An 18,853-nucleotide genomic window follows, 5' to 3' on the forward strand; every position below is an offset into this window, starting at 1 on the left:
TGAACATGCCAAAGCAAATGCATTTCCTGATACTTTAGCTCAGATAATTAGGGGAAGAATTACCGTGCTGAACAAGTGTATATTATAGATGAGACTGAATTATATTGGAAAGCATGCTTGAATGTACATACTTCAAGAAAAGACTTTTGCTGGTTTATGACATTGCGAGAGATTGCTTGGTGGAAATATTCCACAGGATTACAAATTTAAGCCTTTACTTGTTTATCCACCCAAGAAACCTTAATTTCTAAAAGGAATTTAGAAGTCACCTGGAAGTCCAACAAAGTTGGAACTGGAACTGGATAAGCTCTGGATCATTCAGGAGGTTGGAGAGGTGATAGTTAGGACATACAGAGAGACAGTTACACCGAAGATGGAGTACTCAGGAAACTGGATGACAGTCAGGAAGGGGAAAAAGGTTAAGAAGCAGGTGCAGGGTACTCCTGTGGCCATCAGAGGCAATGCATAGTGAGGAGAGGCTGGTGATAGGGCAAAACTGTAGACAACAGAATAAATTGCGATGCAAAAGGTGGACAAAATCAAAAAGGGTGAAAACAGGATTGAAGGTGTTATATCTGAATGCATGCAGTATACAGAATCAGGTAGATGAACTTGTAGCACATTTGCAGATGATGTAGATATCATGGCTTAAAGAAGATTATAGCCGGGAGCTTAATGTCCAAGGATACACATCGGACAGTCTGAAGGGCGAGCTAAGAAATTGCAAGGATAAAGAGGCTTTGATGGGAGTTGTGTACAGACCCTCAGAAAGTGGTAAGGATGTGATCTACAAATTACAACGGGAGGTAGAAAATGCATGCTAAAGGACAATGTTACAATAGTCATGGGGGATTTCAATATGAAGATGGATTGGGAAAATCAGGTTGGTGCTGTATTACAGGAGGGGGATTTTTTAGACTGCTGACAAGATGACTTTTTGGAGCAGCTTGTGGTTGAGCCCACTAGGGGATCAGCTATTCCGGATTGGGCGTTGTGCAGCGAACTGGAATTGATTAGAGAGGTGAAGGTAACTCAGAGCAAAGTGATCATAATATGAACAAATGCATTCCTTATTTTGAGAAGAAAAAGTTAAAGTCAGATGTATCAGTATTACAGAGAGTAAAGGGAATTACAGATGCATGAGACAGGAGTTGGCCAGAATTGATTGGAACGTAAAGCTGGCAGGGATGACAGCAGAGCAGGAAAGCCCAAAATTTCTGGAAGCGATTCAGAAGGCACAAGATATATACATCCCAAGAGAAATAAAAGCCATCAAAAAAGCCAAAGAGTGGGCATATAATAGAGCAAAGAGGATTGAGAAGCTTTTAAATACCAACAGAAGGCAACTAAAAAAAGTCATTAAGAAGCTAAAGATTGGAAACAAAAGTAAGCTCGCCAATAATATTAAAGAGAATACCATAACTGTCTTCAGATACATAAAGTGTAAAAGAGAGGCAAGAGTGGATACTGGACCGCTGGAAAACGATGCTGGAGAGGTAGTAATAATGAACAAAGAAATGGCAGATGAACTGAATAAGTATATGGCATCAGTCTTCACTATGGAATACACTAGCAGTATGATGGAAGTTCCAGGGGTCATGAAGTCTGTGAGATTACCAATATTAGAGAGAAGGTTCTTGGAAAACTGGGAGATCTGAAGGTAAATAAGTCACTTGGACAAGATGATATACAGCCCAGGATTCTGAAAGAGATGACTGAAGAGATCATGGAGGCATTAGTAATGATCTTTCAAGAATCACTAGATTCTGGAATGGTTCCAAAAGACTGGTAAATTGCAAAAGTCACTCCATTCTTCAAGAAGGGAGAGAGGCAGAAGAAAGGAAACTATAGGCCAGTTAGTCTGGCCTCAGTGGTTGGGAAGCTCTTGCAGTCGTTTATCAAAGGAGAGCTCTTGGGGTACTTGGAGGCACATGATAAAATAGGCCATAGTCAGCATGGTTTCCTCAAAGGAAAATCTTGCCTGACAAATCTGTTGCAATTCTTTGAAGAAATAACAAGCAGGATAGACAAAGAAGAAGCAGTTGATGTTGTGTATTTGGATTTTCAGAAGGCCTTTGACAAGGTGCCACACATGAGGCTGCTTCACAAACTACAAGCCAGTGGTGTTACAGCATGGATAAAGCACTGACTGATTTGCAGGATGCAAAGAATGGGAATAAAGTGAGCCTTTTCAGGTTGGCTGCTGGTGACTAGTGGTGTTCCACAGGGGTATGTTTTGAGTCCAATTCTTTTTACGTCATATGCCAATGATTTGGTTGATGGAATTGATGGCTTTCTGGCCAAGTTTGTGGATGATATAAAGATAGCTGGAGGGAAAGGCAATTTTGAGGAAGCAGAGAGGCTACAAAAGTACTTGGATAGATTAAGAGAATGATCAAAGATCACAGAAATGTGAAATTGATGAAATTCAGTGTCAAGAAGTGAATGGTCATGCACTTTGGTAGAAGACATTAAAGGGTTGACTATTTTATAAATGGAGAGAAAATACAAAACAAACTAATGTACAAAGGGACTTTGGAGTCCTTGTGAAGGATTCCCTAAATGTTAATTTGCAGGTTGAGTCTGTGGTGAGGAAGTCAAATGTGGAATTAGCATTAACATCCAGAGGACTAGAATATAAAAGCACGGATGTAATGTTGAGACCTTGTAAAGCTGTAAAGCACTGGTGAGACCTCACTTGGAGTATTGTAATCAGTTTTGGGCCCCTTAACTTAGAAAGGATGTGCTGAAACTGAAGAGGCTTCAAAGGAGGTTCAGGATTGAATGGTTTATCATTTGATTGCTCTGGGCCTGTATCAACTAGAATTCAGATGAAATGAAGGATGACCTAATTGGAACCTATCAAATGGTGAAAGAACTTGATAGAGTGGATATGGAGAGGACATTTCCTATGATGGGAGAGTCCAAGACCAGAGGATATTGAGTCTTTTAGAGATGCAGAGGAATTTCTTTAGCCAGAAAGTAGTGAATCTGTGGAAGTCTTTGCCATAGTCATCTTTATGAATATTTTAGGCAGAGGTTGTTAGATTCTTGATTGCATAGGGCATGAAGGGATACAGGGAGAAGGCAGGAGATTGAGACTGAGGGGAAAATTGGATCAGCCATGATGATATGGAGGAGCATACTCAATGGGCTAAAATGGCTTAATTCTACTCCTTTATCTTATGGACATGGTTTATGAATCATTTTATTCCTCGATTGGAAAGATACTGTGCTTTCAAGTATTTACCATTCAATATTTTATTAGTTCTTGATAATACTCCTGGGCATTCTGCACTTCATTCAATTGTCAAGGTTGTGTACTTGCTGCTGAGCATAACAACCATTATCCAGCCAGTGGATCAAGGTGTTATTTTTACAAAGAATATAATGTTATTAAAATCTGTTATTACAAATTCTTTGACCATAGTTACGTGGATTGATTCCCTTGAGAGATCAAACATGAAAACTGGACTGGTTGGAGGATTATTCCAGTATTCAGGAGAGTTGTTCTCATGATTTTGCTGCAGCGTGCTAAATGCTACACATTTGCAAATTGAGTTGTAAACTGGGAAGAGTTGGATACCAATATATAGAATTGCTATATCAGTTTGCTATCAATAAACATAATCCCAATTCTCTGTTATAGCACAGTTCCTCTCTTCCCTTTATTGCTAATTATCATAGCATCTGCTTGTCCCAAGCAGCAGAATAAAAAAAAAAATTCAAACTAAGGTTGCTGATCAAACTACTCTGAAGCTTGCACAAAGATGTCAACTAATCACACTCCCATATTTCTGTGCCTCCTGGTGTTTTTTTTCTGTGCCTTTGACTAACATTAGATTCCAAATCTGCATAATGATTTAAGAGCAAACCCTACTACCAAGGACCAATATAACATTTTATTCATTGTTAGGACAATTATTTCAAATGTAATTTTGAAAAAAAAGACAAGAAGTTAATTGTTTGCCAGCAGATATTTGGCTTTCCTAAAATGAAGCAGAATCTTCTCAAGGACTGAGAACAGAAGGAAAATTTTAATAAGATTTGCACCTCATAATGGAGCCAATCTACCAGCACGTCATGAAATTCCTTCAAGATAATTAAGCTAATCTGCTCTAATGATTTTAGAGACTCAACAGGCACAAATTCTCTGGAGGTCTTTCAGACCAAAAAGGATGAATTTTTAGGGGAGGCCCATGAACAGCTCTCATGTTCTCCCTTGATTCTAAGGGGTAGGGGTAGTTATTCCAAACATTTGTCCCCATCCAAGGTCGGCTTGTATTGTTTTCAAAATTACTACTGTACCTGTTTCATGCCAACCTCAGATCAATTTACTCAGTGCAAGAAAAAAAAGATTATGCAGATTTTTTTAAGTATATTGTTCATTAATTTTAAGAAAGTGAGCAAGTTAGATTTTGGATCATATGATTTAGTTGTTGAGGGACTTTTTATTAACAGGTGGTAGTATTTTGCAGAGAAGAACAGAATGCAGAGAATAATCAGTAGGGAAATTGGGCCGTTCTTGCGCAGTGTTTAAAGTTTATGGTTTAATTTTCTTTACCAGGTAATAATTTCAGGCTCTTAAAATACAGAATACAGCAGAAGTCTAATTGAAATTATTTGCTGACAATTTTCAATGTTCTTTCTGGAAAAAAATTGTACTTGGCGCTTTTTTGCACTGTTTCATCAATTATGCATATGATGTATATATTTAAAAAACCCAGTTCTATTTCCATTGAAATATGTACAGTGTAATTTACCAGTCAATTACAATAATATCCATGTGAAATTTACAAAAGATACACAACATAGTGAGTTCTTTGGTTTATTAACAGCAATGGAAAATTATATTGTCTAAATTTATAGTAAAGTTCATCATGGAGTTAATGCCAGTGGAAATTATTTCTTGTTACTGAATTATTTGCACATTACTGAACTATTTTCAGTCTCTTCAAACATATTGTTTATAATATCTTAAATCTGCTTTATAAGACTACTTCAATGATCTAATTAGTTCAGTATTATATACAGTACTATCTGATAGGAAAATGAAAGTTATAAATGTTGATAATCACGCATTCAGGATTATTACATAATACTTTCCAGGTATTACCACGGTACTTACTATGACTACAATCAATACCCATCTCCGGGAGACTCTTCCAAAGATCCCCTATGTTAAAGCTATTGATATGTACCTGATGTGCTGCTTTGTGTTTGTGTTTTTGGCCCTTCTGGAGTATGCACTGGTAAACTACATCTTTTTTGGAAGAGGACCACAGCGACAGAAAAAGATTGCAGAGAAAGCAGCAAAAGCGAACAATGAGAAGATAAGAGCAGAAGCAAAGGTAGTATCTTGAAAGAGGATGTCAGACTAAAAGATGTCCCAGAGCTCTATAATTAGTGTTTTTGGATGTGAATGCTTAAAAATCAGTGGCTCTTAACACAAGCATGACTGTGAAGGTCACAATCACCCTTCAGTGGGTTATGTGCTGTACTAAAGAATGGGGGTGGATTCATTCTGTGGGCACTGCTTGCTTCATTGGCTGACCCCATTTTGAACATCATATCCTATGCTATTTGCAATGCATTGCATGAATATGCACTACCAAAAGCAGCTGGCATTAAATGGAAAGTCAGAGCTTCAAGAAACTTTTCTGGGGAAACTTGTAAGGGAGATAGAATGGAGTTCACACTAGACCAGAGAGCCTGGGTGCTATAGTGCATGGGACAGGGACTAAGAGAGGGTGGTAATCAGGGAGTGCTTCAGCCCAGTAAAGAGTAAATGGCTAGAGTGTGAATAATAATTGTGAGGGATTCGGAGAGCAGGGGTTGAAGTAGGAAAGAGAGATGGGGAGAATATTTGTGGATAGAGATTAGGAGACAAGGGAATTGATTGATAGACTGGATTATGGCTAGGGCTGACTGTGAAATGAAAGGGTTAGGGATGGGGATGCTGCAGAAGAGTGTATGATCAGCTTGTTGCTGTATACAGGAGTATTGATACTAAAATTTTTTTGATCTATGATTTGTTTTTTTTTTATTTTCACAGTCTAGCATTATCCACTCTTGCCTTCCATGCCTACAACATTTATGGTTTTTCATTTAGATGGGGCTCTGATGTATTACAATTAATCTGCAATGGAATTATCACTATTAATGAAAATTTTGAAAGCTGCTTTTGGGTCATTGTAAAAAAACTTTAAGAACCTCTGTTTTAAATGATATATCATTAGGAAGTAGAGCATTTTTTGTTGTAAAGAAAAAGAGGGAATTGTATAATGGTATTCATTCCTTTCCGTCTACCATCACTCAGCTACAAATGCATATATATACTAGCAGTTTGCCTGCGACCTGTTGAAAGCAAAGATCACATATTTCAATAGTTCAATAGTCTGATAATCATCTGCCTTTGCCAGTTTGTTTATTGTAATACTGAATCTTTTGTCACCCATAGGGCAGAAATGATAGGATTTATCTTTTTTTTTACTTTCCTATCCCTAATGAAAATCAAAAACTGAAGATGCTGGAAAGCTGCAAAAAATACTGGAAACACTCAGCAGGTCAAATAACATCTATGGAAAGAGACTGACTTACAACGTTTTAGATTCTTCATTAGAATTGGGAAGCAGAAAAAAATTGCTTTTAAGTTGAAACGGGGGGTGGGGGGGGTAAAAATGGATCGATAGTGGATATCTGTGATCAGCTGTGGCCTGAATTGCTCATGGTGATCATCGATTACAGAAGTCATCTGGTTGATAGATTAACGAGGACAGAGTAGTTGCGAGAGCAAAATGGAGTTAGATGTTAGAGGTAGATTACTTGTAACAGGACTAACCACAAGAGACTCTGCAAATGCGAAGAATCCAGAGTAACACATTCAAAATGCTGGAGGAATTCAGCAGGTCAGGCAGCATCAATGGAAAGGAATAAAAAATTGACATTTCAGGGTAAGAAATTTTGTCAGGAAGGGGGACGAAGCCAGAATAAGAAGGTGAGTGGAGGAGAAGGAGTACAAGCTAGAAAGTGATTGATGAAATCAGGTGAAGGGAAAGGTAGGTGGGTGGGGAAGGGGGGTTGAAGTGAGCCTTCACCTATCACCTTCAAGCTTGTAGTTCTTCCCCTCCCGTCACCTTATTCTGGTTTCTTCCTCTTTCCTTTTCAGTCCCGATGAAGGGTCTCAGCCCTAAATGTCAACTCTTTATTCCTTTCTATTGATTCTCCTTGTCCAGTTGACTTCCTCCAGCACTCTGTGTGGGTGTGTTACTTTGGAACCAAACTGGAGGATTCAGAAACAGTAGTAGCAAGTTACCTGAAATTGTTAAATTTTTTTATCAAATCCAGACTACTACCATGTTGTAACTCCAAAACATTGAACTAACTAAAAGAGAAACAAGGGAGCTTGGGACATATGTGTAAATTTCATTTTTGCTTTAAGTGAGACGCACATACGACGTGGTGGCATGATGATGTAAGCCGTTCATGTACATACTTTTGCAAATAACCTGTAAACAACGAATGCTTAATCAAAGAATATAGTTGACAATATTACTCAAATATTACTATAATATTAAATACACAACATTCCTGCCTACTTAGTAATAAACCAAATCGATACAGATTGCGACTCAACTCAAATATGTAACAGACTGCTTGCTCTCTCTCTCTCTCTCTCTCTCACTCACTTTCTCTCTATATATATAAATACACACACACACACTCTGCTTAGCTGTGAAACAATCTCAAGTTCTGAAGTCTCCTCTGTGCTGATTGGAGGAGTTGACTCTGTGACTGCAAGATGTGGTTCTGACAGTGCTGAGCACTGTATGTATTGGCATCCCATACAGTGCATGGTCAGCTAGTTGATCTGCTGATTTATCCCATGCCACCAGACAAGGCTTTGAGCCGATGCTTTATCTTGACTACACCTACAAAAACAACATGTAGCTCCTCCAACACTAACTCTCAGCTTGGATGGTACAACAACTTTCAATTCCCACAAAGCGTGAACTCTGTCAAGGCCACGTTCATTCCAGTACTGATAAAAATGGGGGATCTGGGATTTCTGTTGCACATTCCTGCCATTTAGGGTGCCTGTGTAAACCTGAGACTGTATGAAGGCTGTTATATATCTAATATTTCAATAATATTTGAGTAATCTTGTATATATATTAGCTGATAAAGCATTCTTGTTCATTTAAGTAATTAATTATGGGTTATGTGTAAAAATACATTAACTGTATACGTCATTATGCTACCACATGATACGTACACACCTCACTTGAAGTAAATTCAAGGTTTCACCGAATTCTTTAGACTACCATGTTTTCTTTGAATTAATTTAATGTTTTGAAGTTACAAAACATAACATTAGCAACAAGTTATTTTTAAATGAACCTGAGATGGCTACTAACCTGTTAAAGTTGAGTGAAATGTTCAAACTAATGAAAATGTAGAGGAATATAGAGTAATGTATCCTGTCCAGCACATACAGCAAGACGGTCATGCTTTGAGCAAAAAGCAGCCAGTACTTGTTCTTTGGAAGGAAAGACACAAGTTTTTCTTAAATTTGTAAACAGAAGAATTCAGGAAATAAGAGAATATTCCAGTGAACTAAGTGGAACTTCGCAAGATCAAGATACACAAACTAGAAGAAGCAAAAAGAAGGAAGAGGTAGAGAGGAGGAATGTGAGAAAGAAAAAGAAAGGGATTGAAATAGATCCAGAGAGAGAAAAGAAGAACGATATCCAGGCTAATGGTTGATGTGCAGTATACATATTCCATTTATCTCTTGTGCAATCAAATGTGTCTATCTTTCTGATTTAGACAGTCATTTCTCCTTTTTATTTATGATTATTGTTATCTGGTACTCACTGTTGGAGCCCATAAATTCATCCATTTTTTTCCTTTTTTTTAAACTTGAACATCTTTCTCCTCTTGCAAAGGAAGAAGAAATGTGCTGCAATTTTTTTTTAACTCAATCACCTCACTGTTCTTCAGCAGGTTGGTAGTCATCCTGAGTTTGTTTAAAACCTCTGTGTCACCACTGTTATGTTTGTAACTCCCATAAAACTAATTAAAAGAAAAGCAAGGGAGTCAGGTGCATATAAACTTTGTTTTTACTTTAAGTGTGACATGATGGTGTGATGACGTATACTGTTCACATACTTTTACATATAACCCGCAATGCATTATGTAAAGAACAAAGAATGCTTAATCAAACAATATATTTACAATATTATTGAAATATGAAATACACAACATAACATACCCAGTCACAAAGGTGCTGTTGTTCAAGTTTGCATTGAGCCTCATTATAACTGTGCAGCAGGCTTCTGACAAATGAATCAGAGTGAGTGTGGGGCACAGAATTAAACTGACCAGACCACTGAATGCTCCAGGTAATACATGTAAGATGAAAGCAGGTTCTCTGTGCAGTGGTTACCCAGCCTGAGTTTAGTTTCTTCAATGTAGAAGAGGCCATATCATGAGCATTGGATGCCAGAGAATTGATGTTTTGTGAAGCTATCTGCCAAATGCTTCATTAACAGCTTATTACTATGAGAACCCTGACTTCAACCTATCAAAAATATTTCCTTTGTCCTATTTATTTCTCTCCTATTCTTCTCACTTATGAAAAAGAAATTTCAACCTGAAACATTAACTTTGTTTCTCTTTCCATAGGTGCTGCCTGAACTGCTGAGTATATTTACTGTCTTTTGCTTTCTCATGCTTATGTTCACCCTGTCACCATAATAGCAGATACAATGGAAATGCATGTTTATGTGCCATTAACATTTTCATCAACATCAACTGTTCTAGTTAGGCATTCATCTGTTTAGTGAAATATGCTGAATAAGAGGTACTATTGGTATTGTTACTTGCTCATCATTAGAAATGCAGATAAGCCCAGAGTAAAGTAAACTGTGTTGGTGCCATTACTACCATCAGTGACGTGGTCTAGGAGCCTAAAGACTCAGTCTCAGCATTTTAGGAACAACTTCTCCTCTGCTATTAGATTTCTGAAAGGTCCATGAACCCATAAACATTACCCCACTTATGCACTTTTATTTATTTATTTTTCTTGTAACTTGTAGTAATTTTTTTTCATTTGCACTGTACTGGTGCCACGAAGCCACAAATTTCATGAAGTATTGTCAGTGATAATAGACTTAATTCTGATTCTAAACTTAGAAATGTTGGGTAAATTGTAAAGCATGTATCTGACCTTTATCGTTATTTTGCATACATGCTGCTGAGTCTAAGCAGTTAAGTCAGTGATGCACAGATTGATTTGGCTCCGATTGGTGTGTTGCCTATACTCAAACTTACCTGCCTGTACTCCTCTAGTAACTTAGTGACCAAAGTTGGATCCTATGAACTCTAAGCACAGTATTTCTGCTGTGAGTGGTAATGCCCTCACATAATTGTAAACCCTCCTCCCAGACAACACGCACAAAATGCTGGAGGAACTTCACCTTCTCCCAGCTTGTTAAGCCATGGCCCCAGAATTACCAGTTGTCAAAATCCTTTGAATATCTGTGAATTTCTGTTATTCACAAATTGAACATTATTCAAAATATTAAAAATTATTTTTTTAAAATAGTAATATTTTACACAAGTATATAAAATAGAACTTTAAAATGAAAGAATAGATTTAGAAAATTTTGGTGAAGCTGCAACCCTACAACTCCAGTGACCTGGATTGTAGCCTGATTTCTAGTGAAGTCTGTGTGCACATTCTCCCCATAATTGCATGGGTTTCCTCTAGCTACTCCAGTTTCCTCCTGCATCCCAGAAGTATGTAGATTGGCAGATTAATTAGACAGTATGCATTGAATCTGGAGGGAGTTAGAGGGAATGAGGAAATAATAAAATGGTATTAATGTAACTGGATGCTTGATGATCAGCACATATGGCAATAGGACCTTCTCTGTTATATGAACTTATGATTTTACAACTAAAAATCCTCAAGTTAATGATTAAAGAATTTAAATTGTCAGATCATCGGTAAATACTTAAAATCTATCAAGTTAGAAGAAAATTATATCATGATCTAAATAAATTGTAGGTCTTCTGCAGCTTGCATCTCCTACATTTTTTTACAGCTAGACTACTATTCCAACACCTAGCTGGCTTCCTACTTTCTAATCTCTACATGCGTGAAGTAAACAATGTCCTAGCTTTTGTTTTATAAATTACACTAAGTCATTTTTCCACTTATTATCTGTGCTTTCTAACTAACACTGACTTCTGGTTAAACAAAAACTAATTAAAAAAAAAATTCTGTCACATCTTTTCTTTTTTTTCCATCCTTTTTCCTTGTAATCTTTGAAGCTGTAGAAATCCTCCAAGGTACTTGTATTCCTGCAATTATGGCATTCCCAAAAGTTATGCTGTTTTTTTGATAGCTTTCTCTTCTAAGGCTCTTCGCTCCTTCCCCAAATTTCCCAATCTTTTGAACACTTCTTCCTTTAAAGTACTCAAAGTCTGTCTTTAACCAAACTTTTGGTCATCTGTCCCCATACTTTCTTAAGTAGTTAGTATGAATTTTGTACTTAATATCACCCTATGAAGTGTCTTTAGGTATCTTGTTTTTTCAAACTCCACAAATGAAAGTTGTTTTGTATTTCAATTAAATATTGTTTTATATCAGTAACAAGCATGATTGTTTTATGTCATTCCAGTAGTTAGAAAATCACAGCTCTGTGTATGGTAACTATCTGGGGAAAAAGCTCAAGTTCTTAGACTACCTATAGGATAGTACTTTTTAATATTAAATGGGAATTAGAATCTAGTTAAAGCTGTAATGATATGTCTTCAGCCAATTCAAATAAACTATTGAAGTTTTAAGAAAATGAGCTTAATAGGAAAATGTTTCTTGATGTTACAAATTGCTATTTTCTTCTCCTCTAGATGGATCCACATGAAAATATTCTCCTCAGCACACTGGAGATTAAGAATGAAATGAGTGCTGCTGAGATTTCAATGGGTATTGGTGATCCCAGAAGTACCATGATGCCATACGATAGTTCTGGTATTCAGTACAGGAAGGCAGGACTGTCCAGGCACAATTTTGGCAGGGGCGCCTTGGAAAGACATGTAGCCCAAAAGAAGAGCAGACTACGGAGACGTGCTTCCCAATTGAAAATTAATATCCCTGATTTGACTGATGTGAATGCCATTGACAAGTGGTCACGGATGATTTTTCCCCTCGTTTTTGGATTTTTCAATGTAGTCTACTGGCTGTATTATGTGAATTAAGCTGAAGAATGTACACAGACAGTACCTTTACATATTTTATTTGTTTTGCAACAAGTTGGAACCATCGTTTTGAATATGAGGTTGTTCAGAACAAATTTTGCATGCACTTTAACTCCTAAATGGCTGGCTCTATTGAACTCTTCATTGATTAAGTTACGTTAATTGAAACATTTTGCCGTGTCTGTGATTCTGTTTATCGCATTGAAATTATTAAGTAATATTTTCCTTTTTATAATGTATCTGCCTCAGATCTGTTCACATGGCTATCACATCAAAATGTGTTTATTTAAAAGGTTCAATTGATGATTGAGCTGTAATTTTTTCATTTAAGAGTAAAAATTACTCTTAATTCTCAGTTATGATTCAGCAGTAACTTGAAATATATTTTATATCATTATGAGCATGTTCAACACACAGTGCTAGTTTGTCAAATCAGCCTTCATACTTATGGCTGAGAGGCAACGATGCATGCAGGGTGATTAAGAGCTGCTATTCATGTAAACTGAAAAAGAAATAACTGTTCAAACTGAAGATATCAGGATACAAAGTTTAAAGTAAACCTTCAAAATTATGTAGAACAGGAGTTGCAATGCCACATTTGCCTCTTACAGATCTTGTAAAATTATATCAAATCCAAATCCTAAAGAGATACCATATTTGTATACAGAGCATTTCAAATGAAAATGTTGATTGTATCAAAGAATTTTTGCATTGCCTTTGAAAATTATATCATTACCACATTCAAATTAGCATGCAAATATTTTACATTATTGAAAAGGTGAAAACCTAATAAATGCCTCATGTATACTAAAGACCAAATTTATTAGTAAATTCCCAAGTTTCAAAATGTGGATGACCAGTAACCTTTAAAATTAGCAGACATTTTACAGCTGATTGATTATCAGTTAGCCCACCATAAAGAAATCCCCATGTACTGTATAAATAATTAGTAAGTGTTCCAATCTTTACTCAGTATGGCAAGGAAAGTCCACTATTCATTCACTAATTTTTAGCCTGGAAATTAGAGAAGGAATTGTTTCATACATCTAGTTGTGTGATGATTTGAAAACATTTTGATCTGTAGGTACCCATCATGACCATAAATAAAAAGCACATTTTGGCTTTTAACTCTATAATAGAAAATTTACCAATGGGAGCCAATAATGGTTCAACACTATTCTCCACTGATACCAGAAGCAATGAACTCTTAGAATCATATCAACCTTGTGTTTTAATAATTTTTGATGTGCCAAAATATAATGTTTTTTAAAATTTATTAGAACATTTTGTTTCTTTCACTAAATTGCAGGCAATGTTTCTGGTCGAACAATTCTCTTTTCCTTCTACACGGTCCCATGAAAAATGGGAAACATAGTTGAAATTATGGCCATACAGAAAATATATTTATGACAAATGTCAATGTGCAATGATTTTAAGTGCTTAAATACATTCTTCTTGAGTTAATATAATTCTATTTTCATGGATCATTTGTAAGGAGAACTTTTAGTTCTGTTTCATGTAAATATGAGAAAAGTTGGTTTCCTGTAAGCTTTTATAAAAAAAAATGATTTTGTATTGTGTCAAAAAGTTAATTGCATCATCTGTTAATCAGCAACAAAATTGTCATTGGTCCATTGTTATATGGGGGCATATCAGCACTGTAACTTAGACAGGTAAAAGATATTCAAGGAGACATTAACAAGTGCAAAACCTATTTTTATAGTTAAAATTATTTTGTACACTCAAAAGGATTTATGTAATGCAGTTATGTCTAAACTAAGATCTGGTGTAGATAAGTAGACAATGAAAATATGTGCTGCGGTGGGCACCCGAATATTGTATGAAGACATTCATTTTATTTTTTCATTACCTAATTTAGAATCAAACTAGTGAAAAGGTAACTATTTCTGAATTTCAGGAGCATCCAAGTGGTGTAGCTTTGCACAAACTGTGTCTTTCAGTAATTGAGTATGGTTTCAGTGCAGTGAAAAAGTTAATTTTAATTGATATGTGTTTTAATAATTTTCTACAGGATGTGAAATTAGTCTGGGGAGATTCTATCAAATTTCTTATTTGAGTAAATCCGTAAAGTGAACCAAAATTTTTTAAAGTAGGATGAAGCGATAAATCTGACCATATAAAGTCATCATTAGTTTTAGCATCCATTTTCCACAAGAAGCCAGCAATTTGGATGTTACGTGTTTAAAAAGAGCTTGGAAACACATTAATACAATTACACCAATTGTAGTGTGTTTCAGAGCACTTGTAAATATATATATATATATATGTGTGTGTGTGTGTGTGTGTGTGTGTGTGCATGTGTACTATATATGTGCGTGTGTGTATATATATATATATATATATGTATATATATGTGTGTGTGTATATAGATATATCTATGTACACATACATATATAACATTTGTGAGCTGGTAGTATATTTTTAGTTAATTTGCAGATTCGCCCATTAATTTGACTTCAATACTTTGTAAATATTTACATATGCAATGCTTTGTATCTTTCTTAGGAATTATCAGCATTATAAAGGGAATGGATATGAGTAACTAACTTAACAATCATCAAGCATACAAAGAGAATTATAAGGAAAAAATAACATGAAACATTTTGGTACTTAGAGAGATCCAGGGATTTAGTGTGCATTACAGTATTTTCTTAAACTGTGTACTTTGGAGTTGTGACTACAAATCAAATTTGATTTTTGCCCCAGATGTTTGGCAACAGTAAAAGTAACCAGCAGCTGAAGTTGTTCATCTAATATTGACCTGCAAAAATGCTTCAAGCAAGCACCAATGTGAAAAACTGTGTTACATATTTACATGGTACATGCACCGTATTTTATATGGAACATCACTTCAGTTATTACAAATTTGAATTTGTAAAGAACTCAGAACACCATTTTCATACAAATGCTGCATAAGTTAATCAATCCAGCAGGGCACAATAATAATAATGCCAAAATGTTCCATTTTTAGTTTTCCTTTTAACCAATGCTAAAATAAAATGGGAACTGAAATATAGTTTGGCAATAGCATCAACAGTTGTTAGCAGTATCTTGCATTTCCAGAATTTGCTTTGATTGTAGAGGTAAATGAATTTGATCTCTGATATTTACTTGTATGATATTAAGAAGTGGATGGGTTTTTGTGTCCGGAATGGCCAAATACAGTACATCAACAGCTTATACATAGTTCATTTGGAATATTGTTAGAAAGGTTGAATGTACTAAATAATTGACTAAGCTATCAGTGAGACAGAAAATGCTGGAAATTTATAGCAAGTCACCCAGCATCTATGGAAAGAGAAATAAAGCTAATATTTTAGGTCAAAAACCCTTCAGTCAGTCAAATGAGTCTTCAAATGGAAACATTAACTCTAATTCAACATCCATGAAAGCTGCCTGACTTTGCAGAGCACTTACTGTGTTCTGTTTCTTATTTAAGACTCCCAACATATGCAATTTTGATTTTCATGGTGAGGGGAACAAATCTATTAAACTAAAATAGCTTGAAGTGAAAGGTAGAAATTTCCTTTATCTATAATTTGAGAGACATTTGATTACTTTTCTGTATTGTCTACTAAAATTAGCAGAAATTCAGACATTTCAGCATTGTCCACCAGGCAGCACACCTGGTATTAGCTATTATAGAAATTGTCAATAACAATCATTAAGCAATACATCATCATCAAAATATATGTCAAAGAATGCAATATCACATTTGCAAAAGTTTTGACTACTTGCTGGTCTAGTCTTTGGATGGTTATGGAACATTTTTACAGAAAATTTTGTAATATGTAGTTTTCAGGTAGGAAAAGGAAATAGATGTCATAGGCTTCGACCTTATTTAAGGTATCTAAATTCTCTATAAAAATGGAACTGAAAACTCACTTCACTTGCATCATTTTACAGGCATCTAGTGAAAATTCCAATCTATCATCACCCTTAAACAAGTCAATGATCATCATGACCTTGGATATCTTTTCATAGTAGAAACTGAATTGGATGAATAGATCTAGCATTAAGAAAATGGTAAGTAGCAGCAAATGTTTCATAATAACAAGCAGATAAATATTGAAATTTAAAATGAATTGGATATTTGCCACAACATTTCAAAATGTAGTAAATGTTTATTTTCTTTCATTTTTATTGTCAAATATGAGATTGAGAATTGATTTGGTCACTTCATGTAGCACACAGGATACTATTTTTGTTAATACACTTAGAATGTGGCTAAATATGGTGATCCCAGAGTTTGTTCTTCCTCATCCCAATTGTACTTCACAGAGCCAGACAAAAAAAAATCCTTTTTATACACTCGAAAATGTTGATAGAAATTTCAATTATTCAGCACTTTTCATGTTTTCTCCCAAGAAATATTTCCCAATTTCCTTTAGGTTCAGGAAATTAAGACCATTTCATTTACTTTCTATCTCCTAATATTGTAAGTAATATATCCGAATCAGAGTTCTTCCTAAGTTTCAAAAATGATTTCACATTTAGCCCATGCAGTCATTGTATATCACCCAATGTCTACTGGCAGGTCGGTTGTTCATTACATTCGTTGTTGCACTGTGCTCAAAAGGCAGCTTATCTTGATTACATACTATAAAAATAAAAGATCAAATAACAAATAACTAATTTGAAAAATAGTGTTCTGTGGAAAAGATTAGTGCTGATTTTGAATCTTTTTCTGGATCATGAACAAAAAGTCCAAAACTACTTCTCCATGCAAAATTTCCCTTGAGAAAGGCACTGCCTTGAGCTGTTGTATTCCTTCTGGAAACACATTCAGGATTTACACTCAGCGATGCTGAAGGAACTAATATATTTCTAAGACAGGATGGTGTGCAACACAGTAAGGAGTAAGTGCTGGTGTTCACATACATCTGAAGACCTTGCCTTCCATCTGCCAGAAGATGGAGCTTTGAGAAGTACTGTTACATTGAGGTGATTAAATGTCATTTGTAGATTATATATACTGCAACTGTTGTGCTCTGGTAGATGATGGAATGAATATTTCTCTGGCTGTATGGGGACCAATTAAGTATGCTGCTTTGCGTAAGATAGTGTTGAATGTTTTATGTGTTATAGGAACTGCTATAAATGGAGCAGTTTGCTTTGTAGGTGATGGGAAATCTTCAGGGAGCACATACATTTGAGCTTTTGGTCAATGGCAGCTCCCAGGAAGTTCATGGTGTTGTATCATTGTAATATTAAATTACATTGTTGGCTTTCTCTTGTTGGAAATGCGTGTTGCCTAACACTTGTGCGTGGCTGCTACTTGTCAGCTATTACTCCATAGCAAATGAAGTCTAGGTTTATCTGAATACAGTTGAGGACTACTGTTTCTGAAGAGTGGAATGTAACATTGCAAAACTTAGTGAAAATCCTCATTAATTTTATGATAGAAGGAAGGTTATTTATTAAGAACTTGAGATTGTTAGTCTTGGGGCTGTTCCGTTCTTGCAGTAATGTCCTGGGGCTGGGCTGATTAGCTGTTATTACCATTTTATTCCAAACACAGCTACATTGTTCAATATAAGCCTTGCATCTATTGAAGTGCTTACGTCTTGATGCTCATATCTCACCAAGGCTCCTTGGTCACACACTTGGTTAAATCCTAACTTGATATCATGAGTAATTGCTCTCATATCACCTATGGAATTCTACTCTTTGGTTCGAATTTAGAAGAAGGCTGTTTTGAAGTCTGCAATCAAATGTTACTGATGATACCCAAAACAGCATGGCTGAGTAAGTGTTTGATAGCACTGTCAGTGACATTTTCACTCATTCTCTGGCAGATTGGGAGTAGATAGACAGAAGTGGTAATTAGCTACATTGGTTTTGGTCCTGTCTTTATGAATATTTCTGGGTAATTTCCCCATTGAGCAGATGGTAGTCTTGTAACTGTACTGGTACAGCTTGGCCAACAGTTCATTCTGGACCACAGGTCTTCAGTACTGTAGTTCAGATGCTGTCTGATCATGTGGACTTTGCTGAATCCAGTACTCACAGCAACTTAAAGTCAATCACGTTGGCTGAAAACTAGCTTCTGAGATGGTGGGATCTCAGGAGGAAGTTGAGATAAATCATCCACTTAGCATTTCTGGCTGAATATATTTGTAAATATTCCAGTCATATCTTTAGCACTCCCATGGTGTTGTTTGCCATTACTGATAGATGAATGTTTATTCAGCTATCTTTGGGGTGGGGGGGGGTTGTTTGTGTAATTATCTGTCACTTTTTATGACTAGATACCACAAGATTGGAAAGCAGGTAAATCTGTCTATTGCATATCAGTTCTATTTTGCTCATGAGTTATCTGCTCTTGAGCTCTCTGTTCATCTTTATCAGATTGGGATCACATTTCAGGGTAAACCTGCTGCTTCTTCCCTCATATTTTTACAATTATTGCATCAGTACTGATCCCCTGATATGTTAACAATAGTAAAGTTGAAGCTTTGTCTGGAAGTGAAGATTGTGACTATGTGTAGATTTGTTGTTCTTTGATAGTTCATTCACAGCGGCATATCAATGCCAGGTTTTGACCAATGCCATCTGTTCAGTT

The 18,853-nt window shown here is 35.9% G+C and overlaps 1 protein-coding gene across 5 annotated transcripts in view; it reads left to right on the forward strand.

Annotated features, from left to right (window-relative positions):
- The window catches only part of LOC132405202 (gamma-aminobutyric acid receptor subunit beta-2), a 181,805-nt gene extending 169,422 nt beyond the window's left edge, over positions 1 to 12,383 (forward strand). The window contains exons 8-13 of one of the 5 annotated variants that reach the window (XM_059989889.1): positions 5,110 to 5,345; positions 6,766 to 6,786; positions 7,405 to 7,416; positions 10,220 to 10,238; positions 10,362 to 10,369; positions 11,920 to 12,383. In XM_059989889.1, coding sequence (XP_059845872.1) covers positions 5,110 to 5,345; positions 6,766 to 6,786; positions 7,405 to 7,416; positions 10,220 to 10,238; positions 10,362 to 10,369; positions 11,920 to 12,267 — 644 coding nt within the window. In that variant the 3' untranslated portion in view covers positions 12,268 to 12,383. Of the gene's footprint in view, positions 1 to 5,109; positions 5,355 to 6,765; positions 6,787 to 7,404; positions 7,417 to 10,219; positions 10,239 to 10,361; positions 10,370 to 10,664; positions 10,674 to 11,919 lie in introns of all 5 variants that reach the window. The other 4 variants (XM_059989890.1, XM_059989891.1, XM_059989892.1 and 1 more) reach the window with 4 other exon arrangements.
- Positions 12,384 to 18,853: the final 6,470 nt, after the last annotated feature.

The sequence above is a fragment of the Hypanus sabinus genome, chromosome 15 (assembly GCF_030144855.1).
Source record: "Hypanus sabinus isolate sHypSab1 chromosome 15, sHypSab1.hap1, whole genome shotgun sequence".
Taxonomy (NCBI): domain Eukaryota; kingdom Metazoa; phylum Chordata; class Chondrichthyes; order Myliobatiformes; family Dasyatidae; genus Hypanus; species Hypanus sabinus.